This window comes from Cricetulus griseus, chromosome 2 (assembly GCF_003668045.3).
Source record: "Cricetulus griseus strain 17A/GY chromosome 2, alternate assembly CriGri-PICRH-1.0, whole genome shotgun sequence".
Classification (NCBI taxonomy): Eukaryota; Metazoa; Chordata; class Mammalia; order Rodentia; family Cricetidae; genus Cricetulus; species Cricetulus griseus.
This window is the reverse complement of record NC_048595.1, coordinates 24,591,118-24,608,327: the sequence shown is the minus strand read 5'-3', so window position 1 is coordinate 24,608,327 and position 17,210 is coordinate 24,591,118. Positions and strand designations below refer to the sequence as shown.

Sequence of the window (17,210 nt, the reverse complement as noted above, 5' to 3'; positions counted from 1 at the left end):
AGACCTTGTTTGAAATAGGCAACTCTGATGTCATTGGGTTGGGGTCTCTGGTATCCAGGTCTACGATGGCAGTAACAACTCCGCCCGGTTGCTGGGGATCTTCAGCCGCTCTGAGATGTTGGGGGTGACTTTGAACAGCACATCCAGCAGCCTCTGGCTTGACTTCATCACAGATGCCGAAAACACCAGCAAAGGCTTTGAACTTCAGTTCTCTAGTAAGTCTGTATTGGTTCTGAATGGACTATGACATCAGACTCCCCCATTTTGTTCATGTGAGTTATATGCCCAGCAGACACACACACCCAAAAAAATGCATGCTTATATATGTCTTTTAAGTCCAGTGGGTGATTGGTAACTGGTGGGTGGATATAGAAAATGTGGTATGTCCATACAGTGGAGTATTATCTGCAACCAAAGGAAGAAATGATTTAACATATATGAAGCAAAAGAAACCAGACACAAAGGACATAGGTTTTAAGAACTTCAGAGTTAACACATAGAGACAGAGGGGAAATTGGCTGAGGGAGTAAGGGGGGGAAATACTCTACAACTGTGACAATAATTTCACCATTATGCAAGTGAAAGAGACAGTAGGCTCTTCACTACTTGAGATGGGCAAACTGTGTTGTACTGACTCCAGTAGCCCTTGGGATTTCCCTTGCTTGGGTGCTGAGACATCTCACGCAGGGATCCTTGCCTCTTTCAGAAGTGTCTCCATGTAATGGGATTAAATAGAGTCACATTTGAATTCCATTTCTATTAACTGAAAATGGTGCGAATTTCGAGCAATTTAGTTAACCTTCCCAAGTCAATGCTCTCGATTGTAGAGTGCCAATAATTACACCCACCTGTGAGACCCCTATGAATAACAAATGAGAGGCAAGGTCTTTGGAGTCCCACAGAGTGCAGTGGGAACTCATGGGAGTCTCTCCTCCTCCAGACCTTACAACACAGCTGCTTGCATGGTGATGTTCCCTGTGCTACTCTGTCTTCTCACAGCGTCCCAGTGATCAAAGTGGAAGCCACAGATCCCACTCCTAGGATGCTACAGGCTCAACCAAAGAAATAGAAACCCAGCCCCAAGTATGCACACTATTAAATTCTGAACTCATTTGCATAAAGCAGCAGAGACACACTTCCCTCCATAGAGAATGGAAATAGGGCTGGGTCATGAGCCTGAGGCTGGCACACCTGAGGGACGGTGACCAGGGCACCTCAGGATACAAGCTGGAGTGGGGGAGAAACGGCATGGCTCTGCCACCATGGTCTTTGCTCACTCTTTCTCTTCCGTCTTCCCCAGGTTTCGAACTCATCCGATGTGAGGACCCAGGGACCCCACAGTTCGGCTATAAGGTTCACGATGGAGGCCATTTTGCAGGAAGCTCTGTGACGTTCAGCTGCGACCCTGGCTACACTCTGCGGGGCAGTGAGGAGCTGATGTGTCTGAGTGGGGAACGCAGGACCTGGGATCGACCGCTGCCCACCTGTGTCGGTAGGATGCTTCTTGATTGGCAAGGAATTCCTTGTCCCTTCCCTTCCCTGGCCTCAGAAAGGGTTTCCAGGACCTGGGGCTGTCAACCAGGACTGGATCTGCCTGTTAGTGAGCATTGAGGCTGGATAGCCACCTTTCTCCATTTCCTCACACTCACGAAGTGCAGTTCACCCGGCGGCTTGTCATTGTCACACATTTAGTCAGTGGTGCCAGAGCCAGGTCATGGCCTCAGAGTTGCAGCACAGGCAATAGAGAAGTGGTTGCAGTCTCTAGTGGAATGCAGGAATGGCTGCAGGGCTTCCTGCAACACCAAGACTCAAATGAGCCTCTGGTTCACTCCAGGTCTTGGTTTCCCGGTAGGTAAAATGAGTTCATGCTCCCTTTTCCAGGGAAGTGCTGGGAGAAAGACTAAGATACGGAGCTAGATCTGATTTAGTACCTAAAGAAGATTGTGGTGGTGAGCGTGCATCTTCCAGAGCCTGTGGTTCTAGCACGCTGTCAGCAGACATTCCCTGGAGGCTTTGCACTTTCGTCACAAGACCAGAGACTGTGGTCCAAGGCAGAACTGAAACATAAGCAGAAGAGCACCATTCTCTTTCTCCAGCCTCTTCACCTCCCTGTTGCTCAGAATCCCATGGCTCTGCTCATCCTGTTTCCCCCAAACCAGGCCTTTCCCATCAAGCCTCCTGCTCCCAACACCACAATGTACCTGAGCAGCACAGGTGGATCTGATGAGCATGAAATAGCCACTAGGGGAAATGATGAGTGCCTACTAAACTATATGCTACAAATGGGCAGGCAGGTGTCTGGGTATGTGAACGCAGAGAAATAAGGAGAAAAGGAAAGTCTGACCCTGCCACTGGGAAGCCCCCATTCCACCAAAGAGAGGAGGTACACAGATGAACCCTTGTCATGAGGATGCATCCTGCCTACAAAATTCTGGTCAGGGTCTCCAGATGATGTGAGAGGGCTCCAAACAGGGAACAACAGTTCAATTGAGACTTGGAAGTATAGATATGATCTCACCATCAGGAGGGGTAGGTGGGTGCATAGATAGTCTAGCCTGAGCACATACGGGACCAACCAACCAGATGAGCGTCATGATGAGAAGCCATAGTGACCATGGTTGGTCCTATTCCCTTGGATAACTACATTGTAATGGAGTCTCCACAGGACACACAGAGAGTCAAGAGCCAGAATTTCAAGCCAGAAAGTATACAGTTGCAAACCATGAGCAGCCCTTATGGTTTTCTTCCTTTGTTACTAAGGATGTGTGTGTGTGTGTGTGTGTGTGTGTGTGTGTGTGTGTGTGTGTGTGTGTGTGCGTGTGTGCAAATAGACATGCTTGTGTGTGTACACTTACACTCATGATAAAATCAGAGTTTGGCCTTGTTGTTTTTCCTCAGGAGTCATCCACTTAGTTTTTTGAAACAAGGTCTCTCACTGCGACCCGGGGCTAGTCAATTCAGCTAGGCTCACTGACCCCAAGGATTCCCCCTGTCTTTATTGCTCCAACACTAGGATTACGGCACTTGGATTTTACCATCTCTTTTTAATTCCCTTATTTCATTCATGTTCCAGGCATAAGTGCTTAGAATTCAGAGATGAGCTCTCTCAGGTCAGCCATGGAGATACATGCATAAACAGACAGCAGTGTGGTACCACAAGGCAAGCAAAATAAATGACAGACTGTGGCTCCCATAAGATAACTGTTTGCTTTGCAGAAAGGGTTCCCTGTCAGATCCCTCTACTGGCCAACGTGTCAGTTATATCAGATTTAGAGGACTCACTCAATTGGGGCTAGGAAATACTATTGTATTTCAGACCTTGGAAATCTTCAATGATACCTCCTCAGGCTACATGTTAAGGAAGTGAGGCTCTCTCTCTCTCTCTCTCGCTCTCTCTCTCTCTCTCTCTCTCTCTCTCTCTCTCTCTCTCTCTCTCTCTCTCCTCTGTGTGTGTGTGTGTGTGTGTGTGTGTGTGTGTGTGTGTGTGTCTGCTGTAGCTTAGATATTCGAGTGTTTATTGATAAAGAGAATCCCCAGCCCAAGTACAGTAGCCAAAGCTCCAGGATGGGAAGAAGGGAGCAGGCCAGGAAGAACGGAATCTCAGGGAGTCACCACTGTGTACTGAGGCCCTCCAGTCCTCCTGCCAGCCCTTGAATAAAGTGACCCCATGGGGAAGAAAGATGAAGCTAGGTCCCTCTGAAGCCTTTCCCTGGGGCTTCTGTCTCCAAACACCCTGCCTCTGAGGTGGGAGTGGAATGTGCTCACAGTCAAGGGCATGGACGATGCCCTCCCCACCCCCCACCCCCGCCCCACTGTCCCAACTTCCTGCTCCCAATCAGATTGTCACTCATCCTCTGACTCCCCACCAAAGGCTCATTTACCTTGGTGTCTTTCAATCAAGTTGGAACCACCCACCCCAGCATCACCACAGAATAGCAGCCCACAGGGAAGATAGAACAAAGGGTCTAGTGTTCTGAGCACCCCTACAAGAAGTAGGTCTCTCCCACAACCCTTCCTTAATGGTCCCAGTTGAAGCCTCAGGGTCAGAGTAATGCTTGGTGGGTCAGTCACAGTAACAGGTGAAGCTCAGCTCCCCTCCCTCTGTAACTTCCCTAGCTTTTAGCTCCTTGCTTAACCAAACACTCACTCTCCTACATAGCTCAACTGTAAACCTCTTCATTTTCCCTCATGATTCCTTGGTTCAGACACAGTAATTTTCCTGGGAAGCAATAAGCTTCTACTCACTGGGCCGTGTATCTGTGTATCTATTCATTCAGTAAATACTTATTAAACTTGTGTTGAGTGCCTAACATTCTACTACACGCTTGATATGCGGTCTACAGCCAGGTCTCTGTTGTCAAGAGCCTGGTACGGCAGAGGAGATGGACACTATTCTAATGCATTTGGAATATATTTGCTTTATTCACACTGTGCTGGGGACACAAAGGAAGATAGTATCTGATTTACCTAGGCAGGAGAGGTTGTCTGTCACAAAGGTGTCAAAGGAAATATAGATAAAAATGTCTATCCTGCCCTGTCCAGCAGCCATTCAGTCCCAAATAAACACATTGAGGCTTATATAAATTTTAAACTGTTTGGCCTATTGCTCAGGCTTCTTATTGGTTAGCTCTCTCTTAATCATTAACCCATTTCTATTAACCTGTGTCTCTCTACGTGGTCTTGGCTTACCGGTTGATGCCCAGACCTCTTGCTCCCTCAGCACCTACATGGCATCTCCCTGACTCTGCCTACTACCTTTCTCTACCCTTATTTGGATTTCCTGCTAAATCCTGCCTGTCCATTGGCCGAAACAGCTTTATTCATCAACCAATAAGAGAAACATATATTCACAGCATAAAGAAGGACATCCCCCATCAAGGAAGGGCACTTACCATGCTTTTGGCCCAAGCAGAGGCTACATGGGCTGTGGAGTTAGTTCATCAGACTTGGCATGACCAGGGTTCCTTCTGGAGTCATGGAGGCTAAAGGAAGAGCCGCCAAAGGATGTGGACTTTCCCCCAGAAGCATGGCACATTCTTCTCTTTGGAAGTCCTTCAGATAGCACTGTGGAAATGGACAACTGTACCAGCTGAGAGATGGAGAGGGCCTGAGCCAAGACTCTAGCACTGGGACAGTGTGGAAAATGCCTCAGAGATTCAGAGACAGGGTCTTAGAAGTGTACCTGAGCAGAGGAGACTGCAGCTGGAGGAGCCACCAGCTCATGGGTTAAGTGACTCACTCTTGTCGGGAGTACAAATCTCTCCACTGGTTTCCTTGCCCTAAGGCTCAATCCTCTGTGCCCCTCTGAGCTGCCGCTACAGTCCTCTCCCTCATCTTTATAAAGAGTTCACTCCCATGCACACACACTACACTTCTCTACAGAACCCTGGCATACATGTCTTTCAACATCCCATGCTTGCCCGACTCTCTAGCCCTGCTGCTAGCCACTACCCATCCCCAGCCTGTCCTACCAAACCCCTCCTCTTCTCTCTAACAGCAAGGTCTCTTCCTCCCGTCCCTCCCAGACTCCCTTGCCACCACCCAAGCTGTTCGACTCTGGCTCCTCCTTCAAGGTGCATTTGAATCCAAACTCTCTCCGACTCTGTCCTGTGGGGGAACTGGCCTCTTCCTCCTGGGCACCAGCACTTGCTATCAGTGAGCATGTTCCAGGGTAGGCAGATGTGCAATGCTGCCTCCTGCACTGGCCCTGGCCTAGAGAAGGGCTGAGTCTAGTCAGCAGTGTGCTTCCTGTCAGCTAGAGCAAGTCCCTTTGCTTCACGACCAGTTACAAACCCCTTCCTGTTCTACCCCGAGAAGCCCCAATCAGTTTGTTTGGTCATAGAGTAGGCAGCTAGTCCTACCACTGGGGGCTGATTCACTTACAAGTTTATTAACCCGTTGAAAACACACAATTCGATTGCTTTTGTTGAATTAGATATTGCCACATTTTGTATTTCCTTTCCTCAGTTGATGGACACTGGTCTTATCTGCGCTTATTGACTGCTATGAATAACACTGCTAAGAACATTTATGTTCAAGTTCTTATGTGAGCATATGTTTTTGCTTCTTCTGAGAGAAGTTACAGAGGTGACTTACGTTTAGCAATTTTAAGAAGCTACCTACCACCTTGCTTTCCAAAGTGGCTGTATCATTGCACATTCCTACCAGTCACAGGAAAGCTCCAGATCCCCCACAGCCTCGCCTACACTTGCTATTTTATTATCAGCACCTGTCTTTCCGTCACAACCATCCCGAAGGGGATGGGGTGATTTTGATTGGCAGTTCCATAACAATGACGAACTGTGGTAAGCATCTCCTCATGTTCATATTGGTCATCCCTATAACTTCTTTGGATACATGTCTATACTAATACCTTTTGCCTAGCTTTTTAATTGGGTTGGGAGCCTTTTATTATTGAGTATTAAGAGTTTGTTTCTGGTTCTGAGTACTAGTCTCCCCTAGGGGGCTTTTGCAACTACCTGGAATGGCTATAGGAACTTGTGGCTTCGGGGGGCCGGGGGAGCACTCAGTGACTTCGGGATGCTCAGGCCACCCCATGATACTTGTTCTGTTGCAATTTCTTTCAGCTGAGTGTGGAGGGACAGTGAGAGGACAGGCGTCAGGGCAAGTGCTATCGCCTGGGTACCCGGCCCCCTATGAACACAATCTCAACTGCATCTGGACCATCGAGGCAGACGCAGGATGCACCATTGGGTAAGTGTCCAGAGCCAACAAAGAAGCACTTGCCACTTGTTGTCAAGGGGAGCTGTCACCAGCACCATTGACAGGCCCCCCTAGTGGTTGTCAGGACCCTCCTACCACTGCTGGGATCAGTAGTCAACACAGAGACCCTAGGTATGGGGGACTCTGCCTCAGCCTCATGGAATCTGCCACCAAGGCCACACAACTCACTGCTGGAACATTCTACCATAGAGCAGCAGGGGCCCAGGCTTGAAGCTACACAGCCCGAGTTTGCATCCCAGCTCCTCCATTGACTACTAGTGAGACTTAATCACTTTGGGCCTCTTCCTCTGTAGAGGTGGGGTGTCACTTAAATCTCTGGAATGACATGCTGTGTACTGGGCTTGGTGTGGCACTTCAGTCACAGTGACAGTGCCAGTCCTAGAAGCCAGTCCAGATCTGCTGGAGCTGTTTGAACGAGGCAGGCTGCTTCCGTTTCCCTCTCTGCTTCCTGTAAAATGAGAGCCAGAAGAACTCGTATGTCAGGGCTGTGTGGGATTAAGTAACAAAAGCCAGCAATGTCTGGCATTGGTACATTTTCCATCCAGGACAGCTCCCTTCCCAAATCAGCATCTGACTTAGGAACTCCTTAGAGTCCAGGCCAGCAGAGAAGAAAGGAGTGTCTCTGATTGACAGGTGCACAGCCAGCCTGTCTCGTGACTTCTCTCTAGCAGTCCTATTGGTGATGTTAATAATAAATCCTGATGCATAGGTCCATTTGGATACGAGACCGCTAAGAGTTCAAGCAAAAGTTCTACATGTCTAAGCTTTGCAAGTTACAAATAACCTGGAGAGTACCGCAGATCTTTCCAGAGCTTCACATTATATCACACTGCTGGCTAGGGTGAGCCTGAAACTGTATGGTTCAGAGGAGATAGGAGACAAAGAGTAGGTTGGAGTGGCAGTGTGCTCAGAGGTGTGGAAGGTGACCGAATGAGAGAAGAGGCTGGCTGGAGTAGGGGCCGCATGTGGATAAGGACTAGATGGGATTAGAATGGCCTGGTTATGGAGAACCTTAAATGTCAATAAATAAAAGGGAGTCACCGCAAGTCTTTCAGAGTTGGTCCACCAATGTTATTGACAGTGCAGAGAGCACACAGGAAGTCAGCATCGAGGACTAGGGATAAAGAGGGAGCCAAGGAAAGGGTAGAGTTGTGACGAGCAGGTCCCTACTCTTGGGTTTTCACTAGGCGATGTGAATGTGTTGCTAAAAGAGATTTAAACAATGTGTTCCTTGCTATGTACCACTCCCCTGGAATTAAGGAAACTCAGTGTTCTCCCTACCCGCATTTTTTAACTATACCCCACACACGGAGAATGGCACACATGGGAACTTAGGATTTCACAAAGGGACAGTGCTGCTAGAATGACTTTTGGGACACTTACCAGCCTATGTACCCCCTGATGAGGTCCATTGGCATGTCACAGAGTGAAAGATGAGCATCTCGTTCCAGCTTTCAGAGCCACCATGGTTTCAACCAACCACTCTGAGTTCTTTCTCACCACTTGTCTGCAGTGACAGTCTGGAAAAGATAAATTGCTGACGACCCCCTATGTGTACACTCACAGCCAAGAAAGCCCGGTGAATAATAAATGAACAGGGAGGATTGGGATGGCAAGGTAGTTGTGTGGTTAGTGACTCTAGAATAGAGCCTCAGGCACTAAATACTGGAGAGCAAACAGCTGTTTCACTTTAGGGCATGTGTATGCAAATCAGAAGGAAGTCTCCTGACTCTCCTGACTCAGGGCATCATTCATTCATTCATCCATTCATTCATTCACTCCTTCATGTATCAACTATCACTACAAATTATTATACAAGTAGAGGCTTTGTATTTCCTGTTCAAAGAAAATCCTGCAGGCAGGCACAGAACAAGGTTGAGGGGGAAGGGAATGTAAAGTTAAATCAGAGGGTTCAGGAAGTCATCCTGGAGATGAAACCAGAGCCGAGCCCTCAAGGATGGTGAGAAGGTTGCCAGGTAGCCAAAGAGGAGGTCTGGAGGCAGAGGAAAGGCTTCCCAGTAAGGCAAGGTATTTCCCCCATATACATCCCACTCCCACCCCTCCTCCCACCCCCGTGAAGGAACTGGAGCTGGGAGTGATCCCCAGCGTATGTGAAGTCCTATGATTTGGAGGCTGGCAGAGCAGAGGCCCCCCACAGTGGAGGGCCTCGGGCTGTGTGCTAAGTTTGGGCATCTGGCAGTTTTATGGAGAGTGAGCTGAAGGGACAGGCTACACTGGGGAGTCCTGGGAGAAAGCTGTCTTCAAGGTCTGCTGGGCAAGGAGACCTGAACCATGTAGCTACAGTTGAGATGAGGAAAGAGAAACCAATTCAGAGGACATGTAAGTGCTCCCACCAACTGACTTCATTCTTGGTAAATATGTAAATGATGCCTAATGGTTCAAGGAACAAATACCTAAAACAAACAGAAAGGCTGGAAGAGCAATAGCCAGCACCTGCCACTTAGTGAGAGTTGTTGGGATTTTATCTCTTTTGCCTTCTCCTTCTCCTTCTCCTCCTTCTCCTCCTCCTCCTCCTCCTCCTCCTCCTCCTCCTCCTCCTCCTCCTCCTTCTTTCCTGGACATTTTACTCTTTGGCTGGTACATTCAAAAGTCCAATGGCTACTTCTTGATGCTTGGTCTCTATACAGTTGACCAGCCCTTTCCAAAGAGAATGGGTAGCCCACATCAGCATCCCAAAAAGTTGCTCCAGCACGTCCTTAGGAATGAAGACTTTGCAGCAAGGATAGAAGAAGGCAGCACACACTGTCAGGCAGCAGGTTCATGGAGTATAGGGAAAGCATGAGAAACAAGAGGCGGGGGTGTGCAGCCAAAGTGAGGACAAGTTCATTGCCAAGAAAAGACAGCCAGGAAGTGGAGGGGAGGCAGGAGGCTCAAGGCAAAAGACAAAACAATAGATACCCTCTCCAGAACAGGGCAAGAAATAGGAGGCCATGGGGCCTGCTGCGTGTGTGTTCAATACTCGTGTGTGTGTGTGTGTGTGTGTGTGTGTGTGTGTGTGTGTGTGTGTGTGTGTGTGTGTGTGTGTGTGTGCGCAAAGGGAAATAGAATATTAGAATATGAAGATACTTGGCCCTGCAAGATGGCTCAGTGGGTAAGGACACTTGCTGCCGAGCCTGACATCCCAGGTTCAATCTCCAGGCCTCACATGGTGGAAGGAGAGAACTGGCTTCCCTAAATCACCTTCTGACCTCCACAAGTGTGCCATGGCACACACACACAATAACTAAATAAATAAATAAATAAATAAATAAATAAATAAATTTAAAACATATGAGGATGCCCCAACCCTCATCCTGACAAGCCTCTTATAGCCACAGCTACCCCACAGGAGCTACTACTAAGTAGGTGCAGGTCTTCCAGCAGGTGCAAAAATGGTGAACAAGACACTCCCCACCTTGAGTTCCCACCCAGCTCTGTCATCCCTCTGCATTTGTCTTGTCTCCTTCTTTCTCTCTTCCTCTCCCCAACTCTCTCCCTTTCCTTCTCCCCCCTCAACCCTCCACTTCTTCCCTGGAATAACCAGCAGCTAAATAAAAGGAGCTAATAACTACACAGATCTGAAGAGAGCCCTTTGCATTCGAGTCCCTATTTAGGCTTTTTTTTATGCTGAATATTATTAGACTTTTTCTATTTAAAAAAAATAGGAGGCCAGAAAGATGGCTCAGTCTAATGACCTGAATTTGAATGCACATGGTGGAAGTAGAGAACCACAAGCTGTCCTCTCTCTCTCTCTCTCTCTCTCTCTCTCTCTCTCTCTCTCTCTCTCTCTGTCTCTCTCTCTCTGTCTCTGTGTCTCTCTGTCTCTGTCTCTCTCTCTCTGTCTCTGTCTCTGTCTCTGTCTCTCTCTGTCTCTGTCTCTCTCTCTCTCTCTCTCTCTCTCACACACACACACACTATGACACCTGTGTGCCCATATTTTCTGTTTAATAAAAATAGGAAGTCATTTTTAAAAATTCAAAATGCCACAGTAACAAAGGTCAGAGAATATAAATCCAAAATTCTCGCATCTCACAGTGAAATGTTACTCCTCCACACACTCCACTGAAAATAACGTCTGGTCCCCCTTTGCTCTTTTAATTCTTCTAGGCATGTTGTGTAGCCACATACACAAAGCAAATCCAGCAAGCACGGTTTCTTAAACAAGTCCATCTCGTTGCCAGCTTTAGCAACTTGCTTTTTGTTTTAACACTTAACCACGGTCATAATCTTATGTCAATATCACGGGACCTGCCTCCCATGGCTGAAGGCTGCAGAGAAGACCATTGTGAGCTGAGCCATAATTGATAAAACCTCTCCCTGTGGATAAAGCAAATTGTTTCAGATTTTTCACTCCAATGAACATCTTTGTATATGAATCTTCGAACACATATCCAATTATTTCCTTTAGATATATTCTTTGAAGGCAGATGTTGACACATGACCTTGACGTTCCCTCAGATACTAAATCAGCTTTCTACCCTTGGTGGCCTGTGGGAAGGCTGGCTTTCCACACAGCATCTGTCTCTGTGGCTGTCCTCTTCTCCTTTACCAATTTACTGATTCCAGCTCTTTTGTGGGGCCAGGGAATTTCACTTGAGTCCATTGTGTCTGCCTGGCCTCATTTCTAAACACTTTCTCATTTCAACTTAAAATCCAGGAAAATCTAAAAATCTTTGTTAAAGTCACTAAGTGCTTATATAATTTGCATGATACTCTCTCTCTCTCTCTCTCTCTCTCTCTCTCTCTCTCTCTCTCTCTCTCTCTGTGTGTGTGTGTGTGTGTGTGTGTGTCTGTCTGTCTGTCTGTCTCTCTCTCTCTCTCTGTGTGTGTGTGTGTGTGTGTGTGTGTGTGTGTGTGTGTAAATGTCTGTGCACATGTGTTCATCTGCATGAGGAGGCCATACATCAACACTGGGCATCTTCCCCAATTGCTCTGCACTGTACTCCTGGAGACGAGATCTCCCACTAAATCTGGAGCTGAGCCCACCTATTCAGATGACCAACACTGCCCAGGAACCTTATGTGTCTGCCTCCCTAGCACTGGTGTTACAGGAATGCCCTGCAGGGCTAGACTTTTTATGTGGGTTCTGGGGACCTGAACTCAGGTCCTCATGCTCATGAAGCAAACACTTTACCGACTGAGATATCACCCTGGCCCCATGGTGTTTTTATTTCTACTGCATTTGTACCCTTTTCACTTTTTCAACCCATCTGTTTTATTAGTCTTCCCCAGATGCATAAGATATGAAAAGACCCCAAGCTCCATATTTCTCTCACGTCCTGTATAGCCAGCTTTCCTTCAAACAGAAGATGCTCTGCTGCTTCTCTGCTGAGGTCTTCCGGTTTGACTCTCTCCTGCCCTTGGCTGATCTGATCTAATTGGCTTTGTTTTTCTTCTACTGTGGAAAGTTGCTCCGTTCTGTTTTCAGCAGTCACAAGCCCCTCTCTCCCTGATCACAAACCCCTCCTATGTTCATCCCCGAAACCTTACTGTTTCCACTTCGAGCCTTTTGTTTTCCGACTGCTCTTGACAGCCTGCATTTGTTTTTATCAATGTGCCGTCATCTGCATCCCTCTGAGGACACACGTGTGCTTTGTTTTACGATGTCACTTGTTTTCCAGCATCCACTGTATGTAGTAGTCAGGCCATTTGGGCCTGATTATTCAACTGGATTCTTGATGTCCCACGAGTTCCATTGTTTGTGCCACTTTGAGTCATAGCTAGGAGCTGGACTGGGGCACACAGCACTACCTGCGTGCTTATTATCTGCTCAGCTTGGCACTCTCTGTCCGTGTTGTCTGTTTCTGTCATCCTGTGAAATGGTGATTAAGGGTACTGGCTCCTTGGGAGGGGTAAGTGGGTCAATGTTTACAAACCACTTAAAATGGTAGCTGCCCTAGAAATGAGATGGAGAGTTGTCCATTTTACCCAGTCAGTGCATCCCCTAAGCGCTGCAGGCTGTAGGTGTTATGATAAAGCTTGAGGGGAACCTTGCATGGGGGACCATGGCAGATTCCATGGTGGGCAAGGTTAATCCAGGTGGAGGGACAAACATGCCAGGCAGACAGAGCTTCAATGAGAAGTTTTATTATAAAGGGGAGGGAAGGGGTAAGGAAAGAGAACAGAGGTAAAGAGACAGACAGAGAGAGGACAAAGGAGAAGAGGAAAACAGGAAAAGTCCTTTCTGCCCCAGGGGAACAGCAGGAAAGAGAGAGGAAAAGAGACGGACAGAGAGCATAAGTGGGCAGGGGGTCTTTCTTTCAAAGGGGTCCTTTGCACCCACGTGCAGACTACTCAATCATGGAACGCTGGGCTGACCAGGGTACTGCCTGAGTGCATTCTGACAGGTGACAGGGGCAGACCAGCATAATGCCTGAGTCCTTACAGTAGGTCAGTTCTAAAGGTCATGGGTGGTAGGTGCTATGCCCTGAGCAGGAACAGGGGTACCAGATGGAGAGGATGTGGGATGGTTGCAGCAGGGACAGAAGACTCCAAGAGGCCCTTCTAGGGGCACCTGACCCCACCCTGATAGTATCGGATGTGTCCAGAGGGACTGCTGCCAGGATCATCTCAAAAACTGAGCAAGACTCCAAGAAGGGCAGCAGGCACCTGCCTGAACCTCACAGAGCCACCACTCACACCTTGGGTGTAGCCAAGCTGCAAAGTAGGTAGTTCCTGGTGTTCTTAGCCAGAGTGGACTGGCAAATCAACCTTTCCTATGGATACAGTGACCTTCATGATCTTTAGTGGATGCTCCACCAAAGCCTGGCAGTTTGTACACAGTAAGGTGTAGGACATGGCTCCCCCCCCCATGCAGTTCTACCTGCTAACAATACGGGACCATGAGGTTCACCCCATAAAGTTGTGGACTCCTCTCCATCTCCAGGGTGGGGCTAGAATTTTCCTTCTTATGATTTGTAGAACAGTTCAGAGTATTAGACAAAGAAAATGTGGCAAAGGCTTAGGCACTTGGGTGTGCCCCTCTGACCACTGTCAATCAAGCATTCACAGTACAACAGGCTCCAGACCAGTGTCAGCCCTGCCTTACAGACCTGGACGCCCAAACAGTGTGGGGCACCTGGAGCCCATCTGTCTCTCCAGACACTGCTCTTGCAACCTGCCCTTCTGCCCCTAGCCTAGCTGCACTTAAAACAGTGGGCACTAGAGACAGCAGGGTCTTTGTCATGGTTTGCAGAGACAAAACAAAGAGCAGTCTGAAGTCCAGCCCTAGTTTAAGGGACCACAGTCAAACAGTTGGTAGATGCCACTAGCACAGGCCACAGAGACCGGTGACTGAAGAGAGAGAGAAGTCCTTCCTAGAGAGCAGGAGATCTTTCCATCTGGGGGAGAGAAGCACAAGCCCAGTCCAGGAACAAAGCCCACCATACTGGAGTTGCGTGGTGGGGTGGTGTAGGAGGAGAAAGGGTCTCGGCAGCCTCCTAAGGGCCGGAAGTACACTGCATCAGTTCTCAGTAGAACAGGAGCTATTGGAACACTTTGAAGGAAGTAGCAATATTCAGTTCAACTAAAAAATGTGGAGCATTTTCCAGGCATCAGGCACCGTACCAGGCACCAAGAGTATAAGCATAAATTAGACAGTCTTTTCCCATCAAGGTCTCAGAGAGAAATTATGTTTATTGGGAAGGGAAATAGAAGCACTGACTAAAGCTGGCTTCGCAGATGGGGGCGTTCTTTTTTCTCTTAAACAAGAATCTAAATGCCCCTCCCAGACCTGGCCCAGCTGCCCACGGCACCTTGACCTCGGCTGTTTCTGTGGCATCCTGAGGCTTTCAACCTTGTGGTTATCTTGGTCAGCTGCTGCAGCTCTAGGAGCTGTATCTGTGTTCCATTCTAGAGAAAGGTAGGCGGAGGGCCTACAAGTCTCTGCTCATAGGGTTTGAGTGTTTTCCTGGGAAGCCTTGCTACCTTTCAAGACACTGCCCTTCCTACAGGTCTTTAGACAGAACTTGCTGAAGAAAAAAATGAGAAACCGATGTCGCTTTGTTTTGCAGTCTCCATGGCAGAGACGGGGGAGAGATTCGGAAGTAGTGCAGATCTGCCAAGAGTCCAGCAAAATATGATAATGTAGGCTGCAGCAGAAGTACCTAGGTGGCATCTGAAGTTGGGGAATTAGAAGCAAACCACTATCCTAGCTATACTTAGAGAAGAGGGGAGTGGAGCTGGGGAGGGGATCACTGGGTGACGGTTGCCTGCTGCATGAGCTTGGAGACCTGAGTTGGGATCCCCAGAACTCATGGAAAGGTCCAGCAGTGAAGGTCACTCATTCCAGTGCTGGGGAACAGTAGATCACTGAAACTCACTGGCCAGCTGATCTAGTGGAATCGGTAAACTCCGGGTTCAGTGGTAGACTATTCCTCTGCCAAGTAAGGTGGAGAGCGATGGAGCCTGGGATCAACTTGACCTCTACACTCACAAGTGTGCCCCTGTATACACATCCATGCATATGTGTGCAGTTTTACACACATGCACCCACCTGCATACACCTCTACAAATAGGTGCCTAGATCTTACCTGCATGCAATGACAACATCAGTAAGTGTTCAGTGTGAAGGCACTATAGTAGGAAGGGCCTCCCAGGCCTACAAAATAGAGGACGGCATGGATACACATAGCCATGATTACAGATCTCATAGTCTGGAGTGACAAGATGACAAGGTGGTAGAAATTCAGTGGAGAAATTGGCTGGGAAACCAGAGAAGGGCCTAGTATGACCATTCGACAACCATGGTTACATTCAGAAGAATGGAGTTTCTTGCATACAAGTGCAGTTGGCATAGTAACCGTAGATGTATAGGGACTATAGAGAGCAGTAGCAGGAAGAGAGATGTGATGCTCCTTTGCAGGTGTGCCCTCCCTGCAGGGGTCTGGGACCAGTGGAATGTGGGGACCTTTTTGCTATTGGACATTGATTCTCTGCCTAATACCCATATGCTCCTATTTGGCCAGTAAGTAGCTCCTTGTTCCTTTTAACCTGTAGGGCTATTTTTTGTGACGGAAGTAAGGGTAAACTGCAGGCCTCATTCTTAGCTTTCGGCCACCCGGCAGCAAAGCTGCCAAGAGGAGGTTCTGAGGAAGCAGCTTCCCTGCCTAGTGGAGCTTGTCTTCCTAGGAGGATACTGAACTAGACAAAATACCTGGCTGTGCCTGCAGCCCGGAGCCCCTGCTGCACTCTCAGATGTGTCATAGCACAGAGCTGTTCTCCACAGCGGTCAGCCAGCAAGTGGGCAGCTGGCCCGGAGGAGGCAGAAGGCACTGGAGGCAAAGCTTGTGTTCACAGATCTTGCCAGGAATACTGGCCTCGGGTTCAGCAGCTTCCAGAAGGTTTCTTTTAAAAGAGCAGTGGTGAGTTAAACTTTAAACAGTGAAGGTCCGTGTAGCTGCGCTGTGAGAGCAACCTCCTGAAGGAGCCACACAGATCAGCACACCCAGCAGGTAGCGCTTTTCAGCCTTCAGATTACCTTGAGTCAGGAAATGGCCAAAAAGAGCCAGAATGCTGTTAGGAAGGAGAGGAGGTGGACAGCCGGGTAGGTAGGTATAAATGTGGCCTTAAGGACAGCAGTGAGCTCTGGTGGTTTTGTTTTCCACGGATTGCCTCTAGAGAAAGAAACACAGCTACTTCAAATTATCTAAGTACGATAAGCCAGCCAAGCTAGCCTGAGTAGTTGAATTAGCCAGAACACACCCTCTGGCTGCCAGCCTACGATCCCAGGCATGAATTCTGATGTCTCTTAGGAGAATTAGCATCACCTGCCTTCTTGGCTAGCACACCTGATCCTACCAATCTCTCCCTTCGAAATGAGAGATTAAAAATAATAATGCACAAATAAGATAAATGCACAAGATGTTCCATAAAGTACAGCACTCGTGAGGAAAAAAAATAACTTTCTCTAAAGAAACAGAACCTTTTTTTTTTCAAGAAAGGTTTTTGTTTTGTTTTGTTTTGTACTCCAGGAGACAGAAAAAATACAAAGAATTAAGACTGGGGTTGTTGCTCAGTAGCAAAACACTTGCCTAGTGTTCCAGATTCATGCTGTTGCTGTGATGAAACCCTCTGATCAAGTGCAACTTGGGCAAGAAAAGGTTTATTTGGCTTATACTTCCGGGTCTCAGTTCATCAATGAAGGAAGTCAAGGTGGGAATTCAAGGCAAGAACCATGGCCGGAAGCTGTTTTCTGGATCACTCTCTGGCTCACTGGAAGGCTTGTATTTAATCAGCTTTTTTACATAGCCAAGAACTCTTTGCCTAGGGATGGTGCCAGCCACAGTGGGCTGAGCCCTCCTACATCAATTAATAATCAAGGCAATCGCCTACAGACATGCCTGCAGGCCAGTCTGATCTAGGCAAGTCTTCCATCTAAGCTTTCCTCTCAGATGACTCTAGGCTGTGTCAAGTTGATAATTCATGATAACTAGGACACCTAGCCCTTGATTCTACCCCCAGGATGT

At 48.0% G+C, this 17,210-nt stretch overlaps 1 protein-coding gene across 1 annotated transcript in view; it reads left to right on the top strand.

Moving 5' to 3' along the window:
- Csmd2 (CUB and Sushi multiple domains 2) overlaps positions 1 to 17,210 on the top strand; it is a 552,860-nt gene that overhangs the window by 406,362 nt on the left and 129,288 nt on the right. Inside the window, exons 23-25 of the mRNA XM_035438911.1 lie at positions 59 to 215; positions 1,301 to 1,492; positions 6,588 to 6,714. Coding sequence (XP_035294802.1) covers positions 59 to 215; positions 1,301 to 1,492; positions 6,588 to 6,714 — 476 coding nt within the window. The remainder of the gene's footprint in view (positions 1 to 58; positions 216 to 1,300; positions 1,493 to 6,587; positions 6,715 to 17,210) is intronic.